Source organism: Schistocerca nitens, chromosome 8 (assembly GCF_023898315.1).
Source record: "Schistocerca nitens isolate TAMUIC-IGC-003100 chromosome 8, iqSchNite1.1, whole genome shotgun sequence".
NCBI classification, from domain to species: Eukaryota; Metazoa; Arthropoda; class Insecta; order Orthoptera; family Acrididae; genus Schistocerca; species Schistocerca nitens.
In genome coordinates, this window is record NC_064621.1 from 471,370,753 (window position 1) to 471,398,212 (window position 27,460).

Here is a 27,460-nt window from a genome sequence, read left to right on the forward strand (position 1 = left end):
TAGCAGTTTCACTAAATACAGGACTAAGATTTGAAATCATGGAAAGTAGAAATCATAATGTCAGCATTACCTTATGGTAAATAAAGACTCAAATTGTTTACATCTAAATAAATTTGAGAATCTTCTGCTTTTACTAGTTATTCAAATGGGATTATCTTTGAGTGAGAATACTGTAATCATGATCCAGACAGGTCAAACAGGACAAATATCTCTCATGTGTTTTTAAGACAGTTCAACAATGTCAGCAAATTCATTGGAGGATGATAATAGTGCAATAAAATTTGAAACGAGCAAGTCACTTACTATATTAGAATACAAGAAACAACATCATAGTTAAATCAGTATACCATAGCAATCTGAATAAGTAATGTTAAGGTGGAAATAAGGATATTAAAAAGACATGATACTTTTTTCAAAGGAAACTGAATAAGGTGATAATACTTACCTGAAATGGAAATCCATATTATGTCATTTACTTTCGACAAGAGACCTTAAGTTTAGTAATCGTAACAGTTTAACACAAGTTAAAGGTTATAAAATGACTGTAATTGGTTAAGTAAGTTGTTTTACATGACTTCTTCAACTTAGTACAGGGATCTGTGGTGTGACACATTGTTCATTCAGAACAACATGTTGCACTTTTTCTTCTCAAACTGACAAAAGATGTGCATGTAAAAAAGTTGTTGACATAGTTTTTAAGTAGAGAATTTCACACTGTGTGTGTTGTTGTTTGATGCACATGTAGATGTGGTGAGAGACACATAAGCACAGAACATCACCAACAGACAATGGTGATTGAGTGTCTCCACCTGCAGTGGTGGGGTTGCTAATACCTTGGCATCATGGCTTTGCAGTTTCTTGAAAGGCAATTAGCAAGAGATGCTGACAATAATAAAAATGCCTGGAAACCATTGGAGAAAGCTTACAAAAAAGTCATTCTGTTCTGAGATTCTGTATGGAAATTATTGCATGTAACAGTTTATGGAGTTACGAATTGAAGAGAGATCTGTCCACCCATAGTTGTAAATGCTCTTATATATGGGATGCAAAATACAGGAGAGTTATTGAAATGTGTTTACATCATACATAGCTTGTATAGTTTGGAGTTCTCTTACAGCCCTCACTCCTCAGCAGAAGTTACACGGCAAGATTTTGTGGCTACAACAAGAAACTTTCAGAAAGGGGGGGGAACCAACAACAACATATAACGGAAATGCTGACCTTTGTTGAAAACACACACACACATTCTTTGGCCGAAAGCTCACTTTCCAACAGTCTTCTTGTTGTGCCTGTCTGTGACTCAGCAATTCCACTAAATGGTGAGTAGCAACCCTTTTCATAAAATTTATATTAATGTTTATTTTTTATGTCATTGCTTAGAGAATCATAAGTTCCTTTTATGTTCATATGTTTCCATTTATGAGTCTTAGTTTGCAAGATTTGTATCTCATAGTCATCCCATAATAACAAAATACATTATGTGTTTGCTGTTTTTTTATGTTACTGCTTAATAGTAATAAGTTTCTCTTATTGCATGCCATATGTTTATGTTCATATATTCCTGTTCAAGAGTCTTCCATGATAAATTTGTAAAATTATATCTCATAGTCATTCAAACAAAATAATAAAATAAAATATATCTCGTTTGTACTTTATGTGCTTGGCTTTTTGCATCTAGAAAAATATCACATGTAGAGAAGTCATGAAAGTTTGAAACATTCTTTGTTGTGCCCCAAGGTTGAGAAACATGGGTCTAGTGTTTATATTTGCATAATGGTAACACTGACCCCCCCCCACACACACACACACACACAAAACCTTCTGAGTGCAATATGTCAATCGCAAAGTTATTTTATTCATGTTACAGATGTACTATCTTCGTCAGAAATATATGTTCCAGTGTTAATAATATTGAATTATTTATTAACTTAGTAATCCAATGGTGCACAGATTTCATCTCTTTGTAGAGACACACTATTTGGTCATCATAGCCAATTTCAGTTTTGTCTAATTGCGACAACTGCAGAAACACATGTTTCCATACCTTTCAAACGATTTCAGAGTATCATTCTGACTTCAGCAAGGATTTGTTTAGTCTGATCCTGGCACCATTTTGAAACATGTTTATTCTGTTCTCTTCCTAATAGTGATATTTTGCTGCCTATTGTTTATATCATTTCTTAGCTTTTCTGATCTCTTCAATTGGACAGCTCTTCTCTTGTCATGGAAACTTATTTGCCCAGTTTTCCATTGATATGGTTTTCTATCTCTTTCATTATTTTATCTGTACAACAAAATTCATTACCTATAGCCTAAGTTATCCAAGTTTGTTCACTGGCCAGTGGTACTGTTCAGCAATAATGATATTGAGTTTTTAATTTTTTGCATTATACATTTCTGTTCATTTGCAACGGAATCTGTAATTTCTAAATTTTTGTAATTTGGTTCAGCTCATTTGCCATGTGGCTTTGTTCCACTGCCACTGAGGTAACAACTTCAACAACAGATTTGAAATTGGATAACAAATTTGGAGTTTTAACTAGGAAGATTTTCACAGTTGTACTTTCATTCATAGTTTTAGGTTCAGGAGTTAATGTCTCATCAACTTCAGACCTAAGTTTAGTTTGACTTTGTAAATCAGCCTTAATTTTAGAAAAAATTTCAATTTAAAAACAGAAGTAACATTCCTTATCTGTATTAAACACTTTTCAAAATGAATGAATGGAGCTTTATATTAATTAACAATTGCATATAATATTGGCTCATCAAATTACAATAAACAGTCTTGTAGCTTTATACTCAACAGTGGAACACATGCTACATGTTCCATTGTGATAAAAAAAAATCTTGTAATAATCACAATACATATAACTAATAAAATTCTGTGTGATGTTAGTTCTTCTATTTGCCAAATTTGCTAAACAGAAACTTCTATAGCTAGCGGAGCAGAATCTGCAACTCTGAGGTTCAAGAAAAAGAATTTTCTTTCTGTGTTTGGGTTTAATATTGCTCAGAGGTTGCAGTTAATTTGCTTTTAATTTCCATCTGAGTTAATTTGCTTTTAATTTCCATCTGGATTTTCCTCTTTTCTCTTCTTGTCCGTCATCTGAAGTTTTGTTCCATGCAACAAAAATTACAACCATATATTAGTGAATTGAAAAATAACTATCATACATGTTGACAAGAGTGAGCATCTTGAGCTGAATGTTGCTGATACATATGGGCTATGGGCCCAGGCAACTGTACATATATTTGTCTTGTGAATTCACTGTGTTTGATTGGAGTTTCATTTATGTGAACTGCAATGCTTCAGTTTTGACACATATGTTCTGGAACCATTGTATTTATTGATCTTTTGGGAAAACCTATGTTGTTGTTTTGAATGAAGTACTGCAAGTTTGAATTACAATCAGATTTACAAGAAGATTGATAAATTGAAGACCTACAGTACCAGAAATTTTGCAATGTTAATTTCCAACTGTGGAAATATCAGTTGCAAATTATTTTACATCCTGAAAAAGTTCTTGATATTGTGGTGGGGAAACAGAAGTCAAATGGAGCTGGTGAGAGTGAAATGCCAGGGCATGCTGAAAAATAATGCCTCTGAATTTTTTATTTGAATACTCTATAGCTTTTTAAATAAAACAGACTTACTTGCCATTATACGGCTTTATTCTTCATGTCTACATATTTGTTTCTCAACATAGTCACACACTGGTGACAAACACATTTCTCCCAATGAGATAACAATTGTTTGATACCATCATTGTAGTCAGGAGGAGGAGGAGGAGGAGGAGGATATTAGTGTTTAACGTCCCGTCGACAACGTGGTCATTAGAGACGGAGCGCAAGCTCGGGTGTGGGAAGGATGGGGAAGGAAATCGGCCGTGCCCTTTCAAAGGAACCATCCTGGCATTTGCCTGAAGCGATTTATGGAAATCATGGAAAACCTAAATCAGGATGGCCGGTGACGGGATTGAACCGTCGTCCTCCCGAATGCGAGTCCAGTGTGCTAACCACTGCGCCACCTCGCTCGGTCATTGTAGTCACTCCAGTTACAAAAAGAGGAATAAAAGTCATTTTTGATGACAAGAGAATGAGAATGGATGTTCACAATTCAGGTCTAGTTGCAGCAGGAATTAAGATGGGCAGTCAGTGTTGTCAAACGTTGTTTAAATGTCGAATTGTACTACAGACAAATGCTGCTTCTTTGAATTCCACAGTGATCTGGCATGAGAGATGTGGACACATCCATTTCAAAAATCTGAAGAATATGACTGTCATGTACTTAATCTCTGGTTTAAAAACAAAGAAAGATGAAGATCTGCATTTTGAATCATGTCAGTATGGCAAGATGAAAAGAAAACTGTATAATTCAAATTTGAAATCAAGATCAAAACTCCCTGTTGAATTTATTCAAGTAGATTTTAGCAGACAGATAAGAAAACCATCTCATAGAGATGCATATTTGTACATGCGTTTAAAGGATGATTGCACTTTGTACAGATTCATATACTGTCTTAAAACCAAACATTATAATTTTCCTATATTGTTGAAATTTCAAACACCGATTGAAAGACACACTGGAAAAAAAATCAGAGTTATGGGAATTGACAATGGAACAAATTTGTAATCAAGCAATTTGAGGATTATTTCAAACAAAATTGGATAATACATGAGAAAACAAGTCTCTATACACCACAGCAGAATGGACCAATTGAGCTATAAAACAGTTTCATTGTTGACTGTGCACACACTTAGTTATTGAGTACAGACTTGTCGCATGAATTATGGCACAGGCAATAAATTGTGCTGCATATGTCTTAAATCAATGACCATGCAAAGCAAACAATAATGTTACACTGTATGAAAAATGGTTTAAAAAACTTCTATCCTTGATTTAAAAAATAAAAAAAAATAAAATAAATGAGAAGCTTGGATCAGCAGCATATGTATATAAGCCTGATCAGTTTAGATCCAAAGGGGAAAGTAAATTAAAGAAATTGATCATGGTTAACTATGATGGGTATAGTACCATTTACTGCGTCTACAATCCTGAGTAAAAAAAATTACAATCACCTGCAGTGTCTCCTTCAATGAAGAAGTAACTTATGGTTTAAACATGGCACAGAGATATGCTGAATTTTGCCTAGGAGACCACGCTGCAGAAGATGTTCAAGGGGAATCTGAAAGTGATGACACCAGTGAATAAGTCAAAGAAAATGAAAGAATGAATCTGAGAGATCAATCTAATCTGCGAGCAGCTGCTCTCTTTTGGTGCCAAGATGTAGCCTGTTTTTCTATTATCTTTAAACATCAAACTTTTGCAGAAGCAATGGCATCACAAGAGTCATCCAAGTGGAAGTGAGGAATGGAAAAGGAAATGGCATCCATGAAGAAGAACAATATTTGGGATTTGATAACATTACCACACAATTGCAGGCAGTTGGATGTAAGGGTAGATCTACCATGTGAAGCAGAGTTCTGAGGGGAAAAGTGACTGACTTAAAGCTATGTTATGTGCAAAAGGCTGTTCACAATGAGAAGGCATCAGTTATGAAGAAGTCTTCTCTTCTGTTGTCTGATATGACTCAGAGTTTTATTAACTGCAGCAGCTCCACAAGATATGGGAATCAGGCAGTTTGATGTCAAGACTACATTCCCCAATGGGAATTTGAAAGAAAATGTATACATGGAGCAACTCACAGTGTCTGGCTTTGAACAACTGAATGCAGACAAATGAGTGTTCCATGTTTTAACAGATGACACTGACGTCTACCTGGCACTTTATGTGGATGATGACTTGCGCATCTGTAAGCCTCCAAAAATATTGGAAGAGATTTTGGCAACAATGGGAAATTACCACTGGCAATGGAAAATACTTCTCTGGACTGGAAATTGAACACAACCATTCTGCAAAAGAAATCTACATAGAGCAGCAAGGCTCAGCAGTCGTGCACACAGAAGTTCAACAAAGATGTTTCAAAACTAAACTCCAGCCCTTTTTATGCTGAAACCATGATGCACAGTGGATAATCTCCTGAAAACCACCACAAGGTAAAGGAGATGGGCAGCAAGGTCTATCAACTGGCAGTCAGCAGCTTAATTTTTCCAGAAACTGCCTCAGAGTCAGACACTATATTTACTGTGACTATGATGATTAGGTTTCTACATTATCCAGGTCTTGATCATTGACATGCTGATAAAAGGATTATGAAGTATCTGCCAGGTATAAAGGACCTGGCCATAAGGTACAAAGCTGATTCTAATAGACTGATGTAGACCATGCTGATTTTGCTATTGACTGACACATGTCGATCTATAACAGGCTATGGGCCATTGTTAGTAGCTGGGCCTGTTGCATGGTGCTCACATAGGAAGAAATGTGCAACTGTATCGACAACGGCGGCCTTATACTTAGGAGCATAAGATGCTGCTACTGAAGTCGTTCAGTTGTGTGGTTGTTTCAATGAACTTGGTTTTCAGTTCAAAAAACCAGCCCCGCTCTGTCCACAATCAAAGTGCTACTTGCTTGATTAAAAACACAGAACATCACAAATGTACCAAACACATAGACATTAAATACCATTATACTCTTGAACATTTTGAAAATAATGAGATTTAAGTTTGTTCTTATTTCTTTATTAAATCTTTAACTAGGGACAAATTCACATCAGGCAGAAACAAAATAATATAAAACAAGAGAAGAAGTATTGACAAGAGTGAGCGTGTTGTATTGCATGTTGTTGATGACCTTATTTTCAACATTTTTAATGTGTTCGCACCAGTATTTATGTTTGTTCTGTGCATGACCATGTTCTGTGACATTACAAAAATATATCTTTGGTTTTCTTATTGTGGTTATGGTGTCACTTTTTGATTTTAACAAAAAGTGCAATTTGTTATTTAACTTTGCTTTAATTCACTCTGCGATTTTCAGCACAACCTAATTATGAGACACCAATACATATATTTCAAATGACTGAAATTAATTTGCAATTAATTAACATTAATCTAGCAAATATTTGTAGGTCCTTTCACTCACTTCACCTCTTTATTATACTCCTCCTGTCTTTCCTTGTTTTTCATATTATTATAGGCAGTTCTTTTAATCCTGTTCCTTAAATTTTTTACATTCTTTGTCTTTTATTACATTGTAGCCTTTCTTTCTCAGCTCTGGGAAGAGGAATATTATAAATGAGGGATAGGAGTCTGGAAATAAAATTCTTAATATGGATTAATAATGTACAGAAGACACTGAATAGATTTTTAATTATTACTATTATTATTAATCTTTTCTCACAGATATGCAACAGCTTTAGTTGTTTTAAAATTACTGATCTGATTCATAACAATGCTGAAGATGGAAAATAAAGAGATATTACAATGGGTTCTAAAATCTCTTTTGCACTGAGTTTCCCTGTCATTTGAAAGTGAGATCTTAGCTATTTCTTTTCACCTAACATAGATTTTACCATCTTCATAGTGGAAGGTTAAATAAGATTTTTTATAATTGAATAGGCTTCACCAGACTGAGTTATCTGATTGCTGACTTGGAAAGATGCCTTGTTTACTTTTTAAGTCACTGTTTTTAAGGTTTGAACCATATCCATTTTTAATTTTAAGAATTTCTCATGCATTTGAATGAAGGATTGAACATTCCAAATTAAAACATGTTTTAATTTGGACCATGAAGCTATTTAGCAAAACTTTTCTCCATATGACAACCTGAGGATTAAAATTATTATTCAGGAATCCTAAAAATATATAACTTGCACCATATTTCCCATGCTTGTTAGCAACTACTCTGGTTTGATTTCTTGCAGAAGCACTAATTGCCTTAATACCTTTTCAGGCAATGACTTTGGTATCAGTTTCATTACTACAGTAACTAACTGTGGAAAAACAGCTATATCTATATGTGCATCTGTACTCTGCAAACCACCATGAGGTGCATGGCAGAGGGTACATCTGATTGTACCAGTTATTAGGGTTTCTTCCTGTTCTATTCACATATGGTGTGCAGGAAGAAAGATTGTTTGAATGCCTCTGTGAATGCAATAATTATTCTAATCTTATCCTCACAATGCTTACAAAGGGGGATTCTGGTATATTCCTAGAACCATCATTTAAAGCTGGTTCTTGAAACTTTGTTAATAGACTTTCTCATGATAGTTTATGCCAATCTTCAAGAGTATGTCAGTTCAGTTTCTTCAGTATTTCTGTGACATTCTCCCATGGATCAAACAAACCAGAGACCAAACATGCTAACCTTCTCTGTATACTTTCAATACCCCTTCTTAGTCTTATTTGGTATGGGTTGCACACACTTGAGCAATATTCTAGAACCAGTTGCACGAGTGCTTTGTAAACAATCTCCTTTGTAGACTGATTGCACTTTCCCAGTATTCTACCAACAAACCGAAGTCTACCACCTGCTTGTTAATAAGCACAAAGCAAAAGAGGGAAGTTCTACAGCAGATTGACTTAGAATGCCTTTTTAAGCCTTCACTCCATCCTGCAACAAAATGTCAAAAATTATTTCATGACAAAAATACAGTGGTAGCTATCTTTTAAGGCAGAATAAGATTTAAATAATGACTTATGTTGATAATTGTTAACAGTAAAACACAAAACTCACACAATTATTAGTACAAAATCATTAATACAAACAAGCATTCCCTTTTATATAAAGTTTTCTGACGATAGATAACAAAGTGATATCGACCACTGTGGATATGTGTGCACTGTGAGACAGGAGAAATTTGCATTTTGAGTGGACTGCTACAATTGCACCTTGTGCAGTCATTTCCTCATTGCTGAGTTTGCTGTTTGGTCTCCGATAAGTACAAACGTACTCACTGTCTGTTCGAAGTTTTAAGCAGAAGAGAGGGATAGCTGTTACTCTATATTTTTAATTTTGCAGAAGCATAAATTTTTATTGTTCTTCAAAGTTATTTTCTTGGACGTAATGAAGAAAGGCAAATAAATTTCATGAAACCCTTCAGTGATCTCCAAGCAACCCCAGGTTTCTGTGGAATACAGTTTAAGAAATGCTGGTCTGAAGCATGATACTTTGCCTAATATTTCTTCTCATAAAACTGGAGACGTCATAAGAGGTTAAAAAATCCACATTGAAGTTTAAAACTCAATCAAGCCCAGCAGGCCAAACTGTTTATAAGTATCCATGTGTAGCGTCGACAGTTCGTATCGACCACGAAACTTAATATCTGTGAACTCTAAGTGCTCTGTCGAGCCTCCATCCTAACTTTACTTTAGTCAGTTCTTTGTTATACTTCATTCTGTACAGATGCAGTGTCAAGTGTAAATATATATGAGCTACGACATATATGGGAATTGAGTTTTCTATATCCTGATTACCGATCCCGTTGGGTTGTGATGTCATCTGACTGTGTTCTAAGATTATGGCATGTCGTTGAGCGTCCCTACCTCACACATACTCTAAGAGTACAGATTGGCACCAGCATCTGTTATGGTGCCTGTAGTGAGGAATAGTTGGCACTGTTTGCTTTATGTAGTACTAAGCTCCATAACTTGTCTAATTTTAGTCACTCTTCTCATTTATTAAAGTTGTTTTTATGGTTTGGAATTTCTATGACCTCTCTGCATATTCTAGCATAGTAATCACTGGTTCTTGATAAAACTATAATATTGGATCAATGAATCCAGCGATTCATTGCTCTCAGCACATGATTTTCTGGTAATAGTGTAGGAACCATGTCCATAAATCTGAATAAATTTTTAAGCAATGAGTGGCTTGGGTAATGGTAGTTTACATTTAAATTAGCTAGAATGCAAAATTCTTATTCGTATCTATGCTGGAATGGGTACAATTCTAAATAATAGGGAAAATGAATAAGGTATGATGGTAATGACAAGTATTTTGTAACAAAAATGGTTAGGCCTAAAAGCAGTCTAAGAGAAAATAAACAGTTCTCTAAACACTACATCGAAATATTCATTATCTCAGCAACAAGTGCATATTATTACAGCTCACACAAGCTGAGGAGAATGCACATGTTGTCATTCTCACAGGACATGTTCAGTCTCAAACCTTAAAAAAATGTTAAAATAAACAGTTATGCTCTGGCAATAATTTCAACCAAACAGAACAGGGAAGTTGGAAAACTGCATTGTAATTTTGAAGACAATCTTCAGTTCACAAAACTCAATTTCATCACAGAACTTAGTGTTGAAATTACACCTAAAATATCAACAATAAAGCTATTTGCAAATAAAGTGCTCCTGATTGTTGTGGCATTGATAGGTCACATCGACCACGTAAAGTATGGTCTTTGAACTCTAACTGCTCTGACAAGCTGCCATGTTAATGTTCCAGTCAGCCTTTGTACCTTGTAAAGAGTACACGTGAACTTTCTTTGTGCTGAAATACATGTATGTATAAACATTTATGGGAACAGTTGAACCTATGCTAGAGGCCTTCAGGGCTCTAAAGACAGTGTTGGCTCACGCCGTCGTACTCACTCATCCTGATCCGTCTGCAAAGTTGTTCATCACTACGGATGCCAATGAAATCACGGTCGGGGCAGTATTACAGCAACACAAAGGCGACACGGTTTCACCCCTTCATATAGAACTTCTGGCGGTCTATGAAGCCGTCAAACACTTTCACCCTGACATCGAGGGCCATTCTCTCTTCATCCTTACTGACCACAAACCACTGGCGGATGCCTTCTGCAACCTTCCCGAGAACCCACCCCCTCGGCATTTCTGCCACTTCGACCTGGTCTCTCAATTTACTACGGATGTACGCTACATCAAAGCCACGGGAAACATCCCCGCTGATTTCTTTTCGTGGATCAATACTGTCTCATGCATCATCGATTTATCCGACCTCGCCGCTCTCCAGGCCTCTGACGAAGGAATCTCAAGCTCTCCTCATGGATCCCCAGACATTGCTTGTGTTTACCAAAGCCAAGTTCCCCAGCATTTTGGACGAAGTGTAGTGCGACTCTCCAACTGGCACTCTGTGGCTGTTGCTCCCTCCCATGTTGGGCCGACAAGCCTTTGACGCCTTGCATAACCTTGCCCACCCTGGCATTCCTGACCCCCCCCCCCTTTGGCAAGTCTGACATTCGGCAAGGATGTTTTCGTCATGTACCTATCAACCTTATTGGGCCACTGCCACCATCAGAGGGCCACAGATATATTCTCTCCACAATCAACTGCATGTCTCATTGGGTGGAAGCTGTTCCTTTACCCAAACTCACAGCAGAAACCATGGTCAAGGGATTCATCTCATCGTGGACCGCTAGGTTCGGTTGCCCATCCACCATCACCACTGACCAGGGTCAACAGTTCGAGTCTGCACTTTTCACGATTCTATGGAAGCTTTGCGGTATTAAAAAAATTCATACAACAGCCTACCACCCACAAAGCAACGGTTTAGTGGAACGATGGCATCACACCCTTAAAACAGCACTCAGGGCCGGCACTTCTTTGGGTGTTACTCGGTCTCCGTTCGACCTATAAACCTGACTTACAGGGAACCATCTCTGAATTCGTTTTCAGCGAGAACCCGGTTCTACCTGGGGAACTTATCCTGCCATAAGCACCTGAGGATTTCCCCACTTCCCCAGACTTTATTAGTAGAATGCGCACCCACTTTAGACACGCACGGCTACACCCGCCTGTCAGTCATACCCTGCCAGACACTTACATGCCAACCGCACTCAACACATGCTCCCACATTATCTCCGGGATGATTCAGAACCCCTGCAGCCCTCATATCTCGGCCCCTTTTAAGTACTCCGGAGGGGCGAGACAACGTTCAACATTATGGTTAAAGATAGCCCGCAGACCGTTTTGCTACACAGGCTCAAGCCTGCTTTCATGGACTCCGACACCCCTCTGCCATCCCAGTCAGACCATCCAGACGAATTTTCCATTGCTGAGCCCGATAATGTGTTAGCTCATCCTATGGTAGGGTCTTCTCCTTCTGATGATTTGTCACCACAGTTTGCGGGTTTCTCAAGCATGTCGTCATCAACTCCATGTGCAGGTTTTGATCATGTTTTATCTTCTGGAGAGACTTGCTCCCTGACTTTCAACTTGCGCTGCAATATACCATCTAACCACGATGACGATGTGTTGCTTTCGATGGCCCTGTGCTTGTGCTCTTTACAGACACTGTAGACTCGACACTCAATGAGGAACTAGATGTCAAGATAGTGCATGGCCTGTCCCTCCCCTGAGAGTGCAATCCATCAGGAGTTTGTGAGTTCATCTCCTCGGATGGCTCAATCTGCATTAGGGGCAGGCATGCACGCATGCCTCACCCCTCCCCACACCTCTACTCCCAGGCCGGCCAACACGTCATCCGTCCCCGCTGGCTGTCTGTTTACAATGTGGGCCTGCAGCCCGCCACCACGCCTTCGCACGCCGCCCTCACTGAGATGGAGCTTCCAGTCGTGTGCCTGCCACCTCGTCGCCCTACTCACTCCAACGTCAACACCCACATGACCTCCCCTCAGGCCTCACAGGCCGTACTCCATACTGCGGGGGGGTGGGGGCTGTGTGGCATTGATAGGCCACATTGACCACGTAAAGCATGGTCTTTGAACTCTAACTGCTCTGACAAGCTGCCATGCTAATATTCCAGTCAGCCTTTGTACCTTGTACAGTGGTACACATCTATCTTTCTTTGTGCTGAAATATATGTATGTATAAGCATTTATGGGGACAGTTTGTTGTGTATACAGTTATCTGTATTCCTGTTTCCCATACTGTAATAGGTCTGCACAGATCACCTAGCAGTACAGTTAAAGGTATTGTAATGGTACAGACTAGTACGCTATTCGATCCTTATATTTAATATAAATCCTGATATATAGTTCACAGGAACTTTTTGAGGTTCATAGTTTTGATGTTTTATCAGTTTGCAATTGTAATATTCTAAATATATACCATGAGATATTAAAATTATTATTCTTTGTATAAAAAATTGATTTTGGAAAGTTCTAGAAAGCACTGTAACAACTTTAAATTAACTTTAAGATATTTACACAGTTTTATGAAACATTTGACTGAATTAATCTGTGAAACTTATGTAAAAGATTCACTGTGTAATTAAAATGTGAATTCACTTTTTTCTGTACTAATTGTTTATGAAATGTATTTCTCTAACTTTTTATCAAAAAGTGTATTGCTAACAGAATTCTGCATCTGTAAGAATAGTAACCCCACTTTACAGTAACAATTCCTGTATTCAAACTGTCAAAAATTCATAATTGTTAATTGTGATTCTAATTATGCACTCATCTAACCAGTACTATGTAATATGGTGATTGTTATCTCTTACTTATATAACATCCGTAAATACAGCTACAGAGTTGTGGTGCTCAGTTAAAATGTCATAAAATAATGTATTAACAATGTATGCCGGGTGTCAGCCCCTCCTACACTTCAAATCTAAAATTACTATGGGCCTATGCAGTAATCAGGGTGGTAGGCAGCTAAAACCTTGGAATTGGGGCTGTACTTATTTTGCACCCCAAGTGACTTTAGCAAACGCTGCACTTAGATCCCAAACGGCTTTATTGCTCATGGACAGTTGGAAAAAATGCATTGCACCATGAGGCACTTCCACTGGATGGTAAGTGGCAGTTCCCCAGCCTCAGCAAGAGACTGGGCATGGGGCTGGTCCAATAAGCACCTATCATCAGCCTAATCCCCTCATGTTGGATCGCATCAATGATCTTCAGATAACATGGATTCACTGATCCATACTCCATAATCTAGCTGTGATTACATGAACACCAGTGGATCTGTGGATAAGGCACTTTAAGATGTCCAGTGTCTTCTGGATCCTGGCTTTCAGGTCCCTGAAGTGTGGTAACCATGACAGTTTGGAGAGAATAATGAGTCTTTAAAATGTAGAATGGCATCTCTCGTATAAAAGACATGTAAATTAAAAGCATGACAAGAATGATTAAAATAAACACACACACATGTTTATCTCAAAAGATACAAACATTGTTCACTATACATGCTGAATGAAAGTTCTGCAAAGCAGTGTTCAAATTCAAGTCCATAATCAACAGAATACGGGTCCCACTAATGAGCGCCTAGAACCGCTCAGCCACCCCGGCCGGCAGCAGTAGGTCAAGTATCTCTGTATCTTCATGGCTGCCAGATGAGGATACAATATTTCTCCTCTTTTTAACCAGTACTTAGGGACAGAAATGCCATGGACGGCACTTTTCCCTGTGCCAAATAAGTGCTGGAGATGCTGATAATCCAGCCAATGGCTCTGCCATCAAGAGAAACAGGGATGGTGACAAATACCTTGTTTAAGAACAGCAAGATTTTCTGGGCAGTCAGCCCTGTGGCCCACCTCCACGAGTTCAGCAGGCACGTTGAGAGATATAGGTCATAGTGCAGTCTGGGAGGTGGCTCGGTCTCCGCAGGCTTGCCTCCTGTGGCTTGTTATGAAACTGGACTAGTATGAAGGTGGAGATTGTGCCACTGTATAAATCGAAGCAAGGGCGATTTTTTGTCTCGGGCATGTGTGAGATAATCGGATATGGCACTGTTAGAAGGTGTGGTGGTGACCTGTTGTCACAGCCACAAATGGTTACATTGGTAAACAAACTTTTTCTGGCCTCATCACTTTAAACTATTGGCACCCCTATAGCCTATAAACCTACCTGGGGTCCACCCCAAGGTACAACCAAACGGGTGAACCCAAATGTGGAAGACTAAGTATCTGACCTCATATTAAAAGTGTGTGCTCCCCATATAGTAAAGCCATTATCAACCATCTACAACCAATCATTAAAAACTGGCATTTTTCCAGATGCTCTCAAAATAGCTAAAGTCTCACCATTACTAAAGAAAGGTTCCCCTGATTTAGTATCCAATTATAGACCATTATCCATATTAAGCATCTTTTCAAAAATCCTGGAAAAACTTTTTTATGACAGGTTTATAAATTTCATAAAAAACCACGCACCAATCAGCATTCAACAACATGGTTTTAGTAAATCTTTATCCACCCAGACAGCAATTTTTGAACTGTTGGACCACATACTGAAATCAATTGACCAACATAATATAGCTGCAGATATCTTCTTAGATCTCTCTAAAGCCTTTGACGTACTAGATCATAAAATACTGCTTGCTAAATTGGAAAGAAGACAGAAGGTATCAATTCAATACGATATTAATGTACAGAATAAAATAAATAACACAGTTTTCCTCTCGGACGAAAGAACAATAAGATATGGTTTTCCCCAGGGTTCTGTTCTAGGGCCATTACTTTTCCTCATTTACATAGATGATCTTGTTGAACGTATGAGCCCACAAAAAACTATCCTGTTTGCTGATGATACAAGCATAGTGTTGACTGGATCTAGCCCTGAATCCCTTCAGACAATATCAGATAACTCTATGAAAAAACTTTCTGAGTGGTTTAACAAAAATTGCCTAATTGTTAATAGTGGGAAAACTGTATGTATCAACTTCCATCTAATTCCCACATCCAGTCCAAAAACTATCCAAGTAAAGTTAAATAATGATAAAATTGAAAATGTAAATGCAACAAAATTTTTGGGTCTATGGGTCCAACAAAATTTAAAATGGGACACACATATAAGCAACTTATCAAAGAAACTCTCATCATTGTGCTATGGACTACGAATACTAAAATCTACTACAAGTAAATCCACACTAATGCAAGCATACCATGCGCAGTTCCACTCATTGCTCCGCTATGGAATCATCTTTTGGGGAAATTCAACTCACAGCACAAATATATTTAAACTACAAAAAAGAGCACTGAGGATAATCTGTGGCCTCAAAAAGCTGGAATCCTGTAAATGTCAATGTATAAAACTTAATGTTCTAAGCATCCCATCTTTATTCATTCAAGAAACAATCCTATTCACCAGGGAATACCTCTCAAGAACAGGCAAATTAATCCAAATCAATGATATACACGCTCATTATACCAGAGGGCAATCTAATATCCATTAAATTTTTTCAAGGACATCATCGTACCAAAAATATATAACTCATCTGGGTGTCGTTTTACACAATAAAATTCCAGGACAAATAAAAACTGCTCCAGATCCAATATTTAAAAATAAACTAAAGGAATTTCTGACAAAGCACTGTTTCTATTCAGTACAAGAATTTCTGGAAATGAAAAATTATAAAGTTCCTTTGTAAAATACTGTGATTAGAGTAAAACATTCTGTAGGCAAAATAATAACCTAATTTCTACTATACACAACTATGTTTCAGTTTCACTTCCCAAAACTTTTCAACTCGCTTTTTGAATGTACAAGTACACATTCTATTGGTATTAAAACTTAATTGTCTGTGAAATCTCAATGTAAATTTCATGTTTAATGTAGTTTTTAAATGACATTGTTCTTCTGTTGTGTTTCCAGTTGACATTTTCACTATTCTGTAATCTCAGTGATTATTTGCGTAAATTTAAAGTAGCACTACATTGCCTACATGTTTCTTAGTTCCCCATGTAAATTGTTTGTATTCTCTGTATGTGAAGTTACTATATTCACCAATGAACAATTTTGTGTACATTTTTTAAAATGATATTTGTTAAGAAAAATGACTTGTCCTATATCATGTGTACTTTGTACAATATGTGATCCACAGGATAAATAAATAAATACAAATACAAATACAGCATAGTAATACAGTGTTGACTGTGGCCTGTGGCCACTCTGGATTGCAGATTCAGCACCTGTGTAGCAGTTTTACTAATGAGCCATACCACTTCTGAGTTTAATGCTGGGTCGGAAGGAACAGTGGTTAAGTGGTATGGACAACATCCAAGGCTGATTTTTTAAACTCAGATGCCACAAACTGAAGTCCATTGCCTGAAACAATTGTGTGGTTTGATCCCTCTATTGTAAATGTGTTTTTGAAGGCCCAAGTCATTGCAAGGGTAGTTGTTGAGGACATCTTGGCTACAAAAGGAGAAGTTGGAGAGAGCATCCACCACCAACAACCACTATGCACCTTCGGAGGTTCTGGCCTAATCAACGTTCACCCTCTCCCAAGGGTGCTCAGGTTCTGGTCATGGGGAAAATGCTGTGAAATAGCTGCCTGATTCTGGACACAAGCATGACAAGAGCAGACCATTATTTCAATTTTTGTATTTACATCTGTCCATTATTTATGAACGGCTCTGGTAATTTTTTTCTTATGTATGTGAATAGTGGGCAAGAAGATTGTATTTTAAACTACTAGATCATGCTCTTCAGGCATAATGCAAAATACCCACAGCTAATATCACTCAAGCGCTTCAGTAGTCTAAAGTAAACAATAACAACAAATGTTAGCAAGTGATGGCTTTAAATGAGAAACACATTATTATCTTTTCCTGACAACTCTCAATTATATCTGGCAAAATTTTCTAAAGTATCAACATACTGATTTTTTATAAATCGAATGAGGGATATTAGTACTGGCAATTTATCAGAGGTAAAATATTGATATACCCAACATTTTGGATTATCAATACATCAAAAATTATTGTTACTTGAACAAAGCTGTTCATTTTGAAAACTGAATCAGTTATTATTTCAGTTTGTTGTATGAGAGGCCTGTCATTTTTTATTCACAAATGTAATACAATAGCTCAGTGAAAAGCATGTCAACATGTTGACCATTTATAGGATTGTCTTCTGCATTACTCTTGCATTTGCTTATATTCATTTTTACAAAAGGTGATTTGAAGTCAACTCTGTGTGCAATATCTCCACCCCCAAAAACACATTTTAAAAATAGATGTATGTAACTTCTTCTATGGAGTACAAGAAGTTATTAACCAGATGTGATTTGAGTTTGCATTTGAAATTAACTTTGTCATCCATTACACTCTTCACATGACTGGCTGCAAGAGACACTCACTAAACTTTTTGTAGATCTTTCCTATGGATTATGCGAAACAGTAATGCTGAAAATATAATAATTTGTAGTGTCAAGTGTTCCATATTCCTTGGAAGGGCAGACAGTAATGACATCCACAATTTAGTAAACCTGCATGCACAAGTGTAATATATAGCAAACAGAAACATGGTTGTGTCTGTGCACCACTTGAAGTACTGGTATCACACACATCAGTTTACCAGTTAGTTAGTTACATGTTCCATGGATCATTTTGCACAACACATCATCATGATGTGGATCGGGTCATTTTACATTCACATTGCAAATTAACTTGCACAAATGATTACAATTTGAACAGTTCTAAGATGTTGTTGTTTTTACTTTTATTTATTTATTTTACAGAAAGAAAAAGTTATGCAGGTGTAAGTTAGAAATTACTATGCACCACCTTTTACACTTTAAACTAATGGAAATTCTTCTACTGAATAGAAGGAGTTGTCAAGGAGAAACTATTTCAGTTTGTTCTCAAGTTTTACTTTGCTGCCTATCAGACATTTTATGTCATTGGATAAGTGATCAAAAATTTTTGTTGCTACATTGTGCATCCTTTTTGTGCTAAAGACAACCTTTATGTAGAGTAATGAGTCATGTTTCTTTCTGGTATTGTAATTATGTATAGCATTATTCCTTTTGAATCATAGAGGATTATTTACAACAAAGTTCGTGAGGGAATAAATATACTATGAAGCAGTAATCAGAATGACCAACTCCTTACCCAGAGTCTACACTATGATTACTCCTGCAACATCGTTTTGCACAATGAAAACTTTCTTTCTTGCCACAGAACATTATTCCATATGACATTATTGATTGAAACTGTGCAAAATATCTCAACTCATTTCTCTCTTTCCAAAATTTGCAATGATTCTAAGTACAAATACAGCTGAACTAAGTTGTTTTAGGACTTGTAAAACTAGCTTTTTCCAGTTTAAATTCTCATCAGTGTGGATAGCTAAGAATTTTGAAGTTTTCACCCTATTTATTATTTCCGCATCATGAGTTACACTTGCCACTGGTCTAGTACCCCTAGAGTGCTGAACTTAATGTCATTTTAAAATTGAGGGTGAGACCACTGGTAAAAAACCAGTCAATGACGCTTTTAAGAACTTTGTTTGCCATTCCTTCTGTTTCTGTTTACACGCTTGGATTGATTAAAATACTAGTGTCAAAAAAAAAAAAAAAAACAAAAAAAAACACGAATTCTGCTTCTTATATGTCAGACGGAAGATCGTTTACATATATGAGGAACAATAGTGGACCTAAGATCGAATCTTAGGAAACCCCGTACGTGTTTCTCCCAGTGAGAATTATGTAGAAATAGTTCAAAAGCCAAGATCGCTTAAACACTGTTTACTGGATAACCGGTTTCGACACACTAAAGGTGCCATCATCGGATCTGAATGTAGATTAACATTTACAAACCGTTTGGATAATGTTAATCTACATTCAGATCCGATGATGGCACCTTTAGTGTGTTGAAACCGGTTATCCAGTAAACAGTGTTTAAGCGATCTTGGCTTTTGAATTATTTCTACAACAGAGTGATTGCACCACTACACGCTATGTGTTCACTGCAAAAAGAGAATTATGTCACTGGGCTATATTGGTTGAACTACTAAGTACAGTTCTCTGCATTCTTTTCGTTAGGTACGACATTATCCATTGGTTGGCTATACCATCAATCCCATAAAACTTCAATTTATCAGCGAAACCAGACAGTTAAGGGTCTTACATAGGTCGCAAAAAATACCAACCGGCGCTATTTCATTGTGTAATTCTCGTAAAATCTGACGAGTTATGTCCAAAGATAATTGTACCTATTTTTTACTAAACATCAGCATCAATGGTTCGCCTGTCTGTTTGCTTTTAGAACAGCAAAAATATCATCACAACCGTGGAGGTATATACTAATATCTCTACGATCAAAATATACGTAAGTTCAAATCCTCCGCTTTATTCTTTCGGCCTGCAGTGATCGATGTTATTCTCGATCGATGTCTGACGATGGTAGTTTCTACAAGCATGCAGTTGAATAACTACTAAAAGAAATTACATTTTATTCGTTGTTAAGCGATGAACATCCCCATAACATTTCCAATATATGTCAATTTTTGGACGTTTAGGGAAGTGAAAGAAAAGTATTACTCCAATCTGAAGACGAATACATGGCGTGTTACAATACTTAAGACAGCGAGAAAGCTCCTTGTTACGTCATATCTACAAATTGTCCAACTGTTCTGAGATTATTTAAATACACTACTTCCACAGTCTAACATAATAGACTGTGTTTCTTCTTAATTATTCAGAAACGTATAATCGCATTGGCTGTGGAAGTCGTACGAACTCAGTAACACGGGTGGTATCGCTTCCCGTTTGAACTCTTTGGCGCAAAGTGGTGGGGACATACGAAAGTCCGAAAGCGACGTACACTGCGCGGAGAAAATTTGACACGAGTGGACGCGGTGATATGTGCGTGCAATGGCCCTGTCAAAGTGTTTGTTTACATTGGTGCTGCTAGCTACAGTCACAGGTACTGTCAATGTTGTTGTGAGTAATAAACATTTTTGCGAACGCAGAGTAAGACAAATGTGCTGCAAAGTGGATTAACAAAGTAGTTTATTCTGAAAGGCGTAGTTTCAATCGCCGTAATGCAGTTTTATTTTATGTGTGTGTTTTACAGCATTTCATTCTCTTGTTGGTTTTTAAAGCATCGGCACACCTTTCCACCAGGATTTTCGTTAATGTCAATGGTGCAACAGAGGTGTTCTTTTATAGTAGAGGGAATTTTTTTCTGTCAAACTATTTTAGCTACTTTAAGAAGAACGAAATCATTTACCAGATTTCGAAGTATCTCTTCTGCAATACGTACATTCCCTGCTTTCCTCCTTTGGCTCCTACAGTGATTTTCCTTTAACTTCTTGTCTCCGTTATGATCGTTTATGCTTCATTTTCTACGGGTTTGAGTTAAACGTATACATCATTCTTTTGCTTGACTATTTGTATCTCCTGTCATGAAGACTTGCCTGTTGTGAGGGATCAAACTACTCATTTGTCAGCGGACTAAGACGACAGATTTAATGTAACACAACTTGTGGATGTGTTCAGAAATAGCGCCTTTGTAGACTGTAGGGTGTGAAACCACATGCTGTTCATGTCTTCATGAAGTGAATACTTAAAAGTAGTAAATAATAGGCGTGTGAAGACTTATTAGGGACAGGACAAGATAGTATGTACTCCCATGTTTTCTTCAGTGATTCAGTCCTGGAGGTAAGATTAGATGGGCAACATATACGATTGCCATTTTCCTCATCGTAAAAACAAGAGACCATGAGAAACAGCATTCGCTTCCGTAACGTTTATGAAAAGCGGCACAGAGTCTGGCACGAAAAATCCATCATGGCTAATTTGCTACGGTTTTTCATTTGATTTTATAAGTGCGTACTTATTCCTTCATGTTCTGTTGCTGCGTTTCATAGTGTGCTTGTCTTCGGCGTCAAGTGATACCGCTTCCTGCGCCTTATCTAGACTCGGTTCTAACTGCCGGGAACAGCTGTGCCAAGAGCTTCGTTTCTCATCTAGCTCCTTGTAGAGCTCTGATATTTTTTTGACGAGCATTTTTATTTCAGCGCCGGTGTTTTCTTGTTGCTCAACCACCATTCCCGAACAGTGTGATTGTCACCTATTTCGCTAGTAAGCCGTTATTGTTGGAGATACGAGAGCTCCGTGGAATGGGCTTTTGTCTAGGTAGTTCCGAAATTGAAAATATGGCATTGCAGATGAAATTCAGCCTGAAAGCAAATTTAATTTTGGATGTAATCTCTTAAACGAAATCGCGTAGCCCCTACCTAGAGAAATCCTTCACACAGTAAGATTTTCTCGTCCAGAGTAGTTATCACGTTTTATGAACGTATTATACTGACGAATCTACAAACTTGCAGTTGTAGGAAATAAGATTTTTTACTTTGTAATGAGTTCTCCGAAGACGAAAGCTGAGCAGATATGGATCGGATTGTGCCGCTTTTCTCAAACGGAGCGCTTGCTTGTGATGATCAAAACCTAACATTCCTAACAACTTTAAACATGTATCAGCTAAGAATAACGCTAACTTATCTTCTAAACGTATTTCGTAACTGTTCGCCTTTTGCAGAAAAAAGGGGTGTGCTGTTTGTAGCACCGTAGTTATGCATCAGAAATTTTGCTTATAAACTGGTAATAGAGAGGTGAAAAATTAGCATTATTTGCTGTTGCAGTCGCTATATTACACTATAACTGAATGAGCAAGAAGCGTTTCGGCAATGGGGTACATTGTTGTACCAATTGTTTATAGTAGTAAGCCACTTCCGAGCAACATCAACTGTGCGGGAAATAATATTTGTTGCACGAACGTTCTCTAAGTTATAAATATGCCACAAACTGTTCAGTTTTAACGTAGATGACATGTGCTAACTCGTTATGCCCAAGTATGTAAAATTAACAGGAAAAAAGAAAAAATGAGGGAGCGACGTAGGTAGCTTTCGATGACACACACCACTAGCCTCGCTTTCTTTCCGCGTATGAATAACCCGGCGTGGTGGAATATGGGTTCCGTGGGATACTACACAAAGTGTGGCGATAGTAGCTGGAGCGGAAATATAAGGATGATAAGATTGTCTTCGACACATAGGAAGTCCAAATATAACAACATAGACTGTGTACAATCATCAGCGACTTTTATTGACTCGGGGGTTAATATTTAGAGGAAACAAAAACCTGATAAAATTCAGTGCGCCACTGCGTTTTGTTCAGAACAGACCAGGTAGATTACCCCTCTACTATATTGGTATTTGGCCAGCGCCGAAAATAATCAAATCTTTGGTATCTCTTCCGTTAATCGAAGCTAGGGTTCCAGAAGTACGAACGATATTAATCAGTTGAGCGCGAGATTTTTGAGCGGCCTTTTTCGTGGCCGAATTTTACTCCCTACAGTTCACCCATTGAGCTTGAGTGGCATGTTTTCTTCCTGCCCCCTCCCCACACAATTCTTGATATGGTTACTCATGGTATAGACACGAAGTGCTTTGTTGAGGTATGTATCACTCTAGTCCTCGTCTCTAACGGGAACATACTTTTTGTGGCATCCATCTAAACGAACCATATGCTAACTGGAAACAGTGACATACCAGTAATACTTCCGGAATTATGCTCATCTGCAGGCGGTCCTTCTGTAAGTCTGCGCTATCACATTGGCTTTCAACTTACCTTTACATCGTACTGAGAAATGAACGCACAAACGTATCAACAAAATTTCGAAAACATACTTCTGATCCTTGTCTTCAGGAGAGTAATTTTAATATTTATTTATTTATTTACTTACTTTGTGGTAAGGAAATGTGTATTCAGAAAGCATGGTGCCAGAGACTGCATCTGTATTAAACTTGATGTTGCTGTAGCAAGAATGTCATTTTGAACCATGTTACATACAAACAACAGTTCCTGGTAGAGCGCAGCAACGTACTAGAAAATCATTTCTTATACAACAGTATTCGAGCATTATCGTTGAATATAAGGCGTGAGCACGGAGCTACGCCTATATTATGAACCACGTTAATATGTAGGTAAGAGAGACAGCGACTGTTGTGTGCGGGATGTTCCAGCACAAGCGCGTCATTCCATTCGGCAAGAGGCTCTCCGGTAAATCACCAGTGCGCAACTAGGAAGCTGGCGAAGCACCGCACATTGCGTGACAGTGTTCGTTACTTTTCCTTTACGTTCACTGGTATACAAGTAAACGTACGCTGACCCAGCTAGTACGGCGCAGTCCTGCCTAAGGTGGGATGCCCTTGGCATCATACCTTTGAACTGACTTACCTAGACAGTTGCAAGAGGACCTACAGTGTAAACTGACATTTTTCACATTAAAAGTCACTGCCAAAGTTAAAAGAAACGCCGTGACAGAAAAGTCGTACCAATCGATGATTGAACGATAGAGCTTTGGATCCCTAGTTTGACGCACACATAGCCACCGAGGCATGCTGATGCACATAGGACGCTTGTTCAGTGAGACAAGACAGTCAATGGCTCCTTTATGGACAACTTTTAGCAGTTGCCTACGGGTCAAAGTTTGTTCCCAGGCGTACACGCCTTCGTTCCATGCCAATGGACGGCCAAGAATGTAGTTCTTCAGAGCTCCAAAATTACGGAAATCGCGTGGGAGAGAGATCGGGACACTGTGGAGGACGTGTAAGGGCTTCCCAGCGAAACTTCTGCAGCTTACTCGAAACAACCTAGGCAACATGTGAGCGTGCCCACATCTTCCATACATTCCCGATCTCTCCTCATGCAATTCAGATATTTTTGGAGCCCTGAAGAAAGCCTTTCGTGGCCGCCGGTTTGCTTCGGACGAAGAATCGCACGCCTGGGTACAATCCTTGTTTCACAGGCTACCACAAACATTCGTCCCTGAAGGCATTGACCGCCTTGTCTCACAAGGGGATAACAGTAATGGCGATTGCTTTTGAAACAAAAGTTTGCCCACTTTTTTCCATCCGTCTCGTTCTTTCGACTGTCCCTTATAAATTCATATTTATTTTCAATCAAACTGATTTTAGACTCTTGAAATGAAATCGGCCCCTGGTTTTTAACTGACTGAGGTGGTATGAAAAAAGTGATGGATCCAAGCTGTTTGTGGCGCCTGAAAGCCCGTTTAATGACGAGTGATAAGAACGCCGTGCCAGGCGGCCAATATCGTGACGTCAGCTATGATTGAGTCCGCAGTGATGCCATCGCTGTAACTAGTCACATCGCGAAGATAGTGGCTTTCCTCTTCCGTTTCAGAGTTATTGCTTGTTCATTGACATACACTACTGGCCATTAAAATTGCTACACCAAGAAGAAATGCAGATGATAAACGGGTATTCATGGGACAAATATATTATACTAGAACTGACATGTGATTACATTTTCACGCAATTTGGGTGCATAGATCCTGAGAAATCAGTACCCAGAACAACCACCTCTGGCCGTAAATACGGCCTTGATACGCCTGGGCATTGACTCAGAGCTTGGATGGCCTGTACAGGTACAGCTGCCCATGCAGCTTCTACACGATACCATACTTCATCAAGAGTAGTGACTGGCGTATTGTGACGAGCCAGTTGCTCGGCCACCATTGACGAGACGTTTTCAGTTGGTGAGAGATCTGGAGAATGTGCTGTCCAGGGCAGCAGTCGAACATTTTCTGTATCCAGAAAGGCCCGTACAGGACCTGCAACATGTGGTCGTGCATTATCCTGCTGAAATGTAGAGTTTCGCAGGGATAGAAACACATCTGAAATGTAACGTCCACTGTTCAGTGCCGTCAATGCGAACAAGAGGTGAGAGACGTGTAACCAATGGCACCCCCATACCATCACGCCGGGTGATAACGATAGTATGGCGATGACAAATACGCGCTTCCAATGTGCGTTCACCGCGATGTCGCCAAACACGGATGCGACCATCATGATGCTGTAACCAGAACCTGGATTCATCCGAAAAGAGACATTCTGCCATTCGTGCAACCAGGTTCGTCGTTGAGTACACCATTGCAGGCGCTCCTGTCTGTGATGCAGCGTCAAGGGTAACCGCAGCCATGGTCTCCGAGCTGATAGTCCATGCTGCTGCAAACGTCGTCGAACTGTTCGTGCAGATGGTTGTCGTTTTGCAAATGTCCCCATCTACTGACTCAGGGATCGAGACGTGGCTGCACGATCCGTTACAGCCATGCGAATAAGATGCCTGTCATCTCGACTGCTAGTGATACGAAGCCGTTGGGATCCAACACGGCGTTCCGTATCACCCTACTGAAACCACCGATTCCATATTCTGCTAACAGTCATTGGATCTCGACCATTGCGAGCAGCAGTGTCGCGATACGACAAACCGCAATCGCGATAGGCTGCAATCCGACCTTTATCAAAGTCGGAAACGTGATGGTACGCATTTCTTCTCCTTACACGAGGCATCACAACAAAGTTTCACCAAGCATCGCCGGTCAACTGGTGTTTGTGTATGAGAAATCGGTTGGAAACTTTCGTCATGTCAGCACGTTGTAGGTGTCGCCACCGGCGCCAACCTTATGTGAATGCTCTGAAAAGCTTATTTGCATATCACAGCATCTTCTTCCTGTCGGTTAAATTTCGCGTGTGTCGGACGTCATCTTCGTGGTGTAGCAATTTTAATGCCCAGTAGTGTAGTTCCTGCGCTGAGTCGGCCAAATATTGTCAAGGCGTGTGTAATTCTACAGAAAGAAACAGTTTTCTTTACCACGGCCCACTGGCTATTCGTGATAGAGACAAGCTGTCTGATGGTAATATCAGAGGCAGTAGGGAACTCCGGCCCCAAAACAAGGAATCAGCGACGAGCGCGCAGTAGTTTGTGCATTGAGCTGTGCGTGCAGACTCACAGTCATTGGCAACATACCAAGGTTTTGCGAGTGGGTGCGTTGATTTTCTTCGACGATGTCAACTTTTTGCGATTTCTGAGGCAGGGAGACAAAACATTTTCCGTTAACAGCGGGAAAAAGTGTTCGAAATTTTTCTTTTTCACCGCCATCATAGTGTACACTTGTACAATAAGTTGATTCTTGTACACTGTACACTAGCAAAATTTAAAGCATATCACCTCACATTTCATATGTTTGTGCTAATAATAAATATGTAAAACAGTCGTGTTCGTCTTTTTTGAGTACGCTAATCTCAAACTTACATACGAATTTGCAGGTAACTAGAATTTTGCTAGGGGTACTGCGAACGAAAAGAAGTTAACGAAAGAAATGTTAAAATACGCTCTGGAAAAAGGTCTCAGTGATAGATACGGTTACTTTGGAGCTACGCGGGAAAAGCTGGTTGTGCTGGTGTAAGGAAGTCGCAGTTCCAAGAAAAATGCTGCCAGACATGCAAAATATCGGTGCTTGGTGCAAGGATTCGCAGTAAATGCTCAACATAATGTTACGCTTTTATTGGAAATGGACGGAAGAATGCATAATTGCCATGTTATATGATTGAGAATCGATCATGGGAACTAGTAAAGCCCGTAAAATATATAGAAGAATCTGTATGCAACAATCTAAAGCAGAAGATATAAAAATTAAATGAAACACATGACAAATAAGGTACACTGGAAGACTCACAAGGAAATGTCTGCGAAGATTATAGCTTACGCGCCACTCGTACGACCATTTTTTTCAATATTTCTCTCCCTTCAAGAACCTCACAGAGTAGGATGAACAGGTTGAGAAGATTCAAAGCAGAGCTGAAAATTTTATCCCGGGTCGTTTAGTCAGCGTTAGAGGTTCGCAGAAATAGTCATCGAACTCCAGTGACAGACGATACGAGAGGCTGTTCCTTGCGGAGAGGTTTATTGTTAAAATTCTGAGAATCCCTGTTTCAAGGGAAGTGAAGAATTGATCTTCCTCCCGCCTGTGCAAGATGATCCCTTGATGATACAAACTTTCAGGGGTGGTGAAGAACGGTAAATG

The 27,460-nt window shown here is 38.7% G+C and overlaps 1 protein-coding gene across 6 annotated transcripts in view; it reads left to right on the forward strand.

Annotated features, from left to right (window-relative positions):
* Positions 1–27,460, forward strand: part of LOC126198831 (vascular endothelial growth factor receptor kdr-like) — a 609,899-nt gene that overhangs the window by 219,379 nt on the left and 363,060 nt on the right. The window contains exon 1 of one of the 6 annotated variants that reach the window (XM_049935409.1): positions 20,370–20,494. The exons of the other annotated variants lie outside the window; for them this stretch is intronic. Coding sequence (XP_049791366.1) covers positions 20,443–20,494 — 52 coding nt within the window. The 5' untranslated portion in view covers positions 20,370–20,442. Of the gene's footprint in view, positions 1–20,369; positions 20,495–27,460 lie in introns of those variants that run through there. 6 annotated transcript variants of the gene reach the window in all.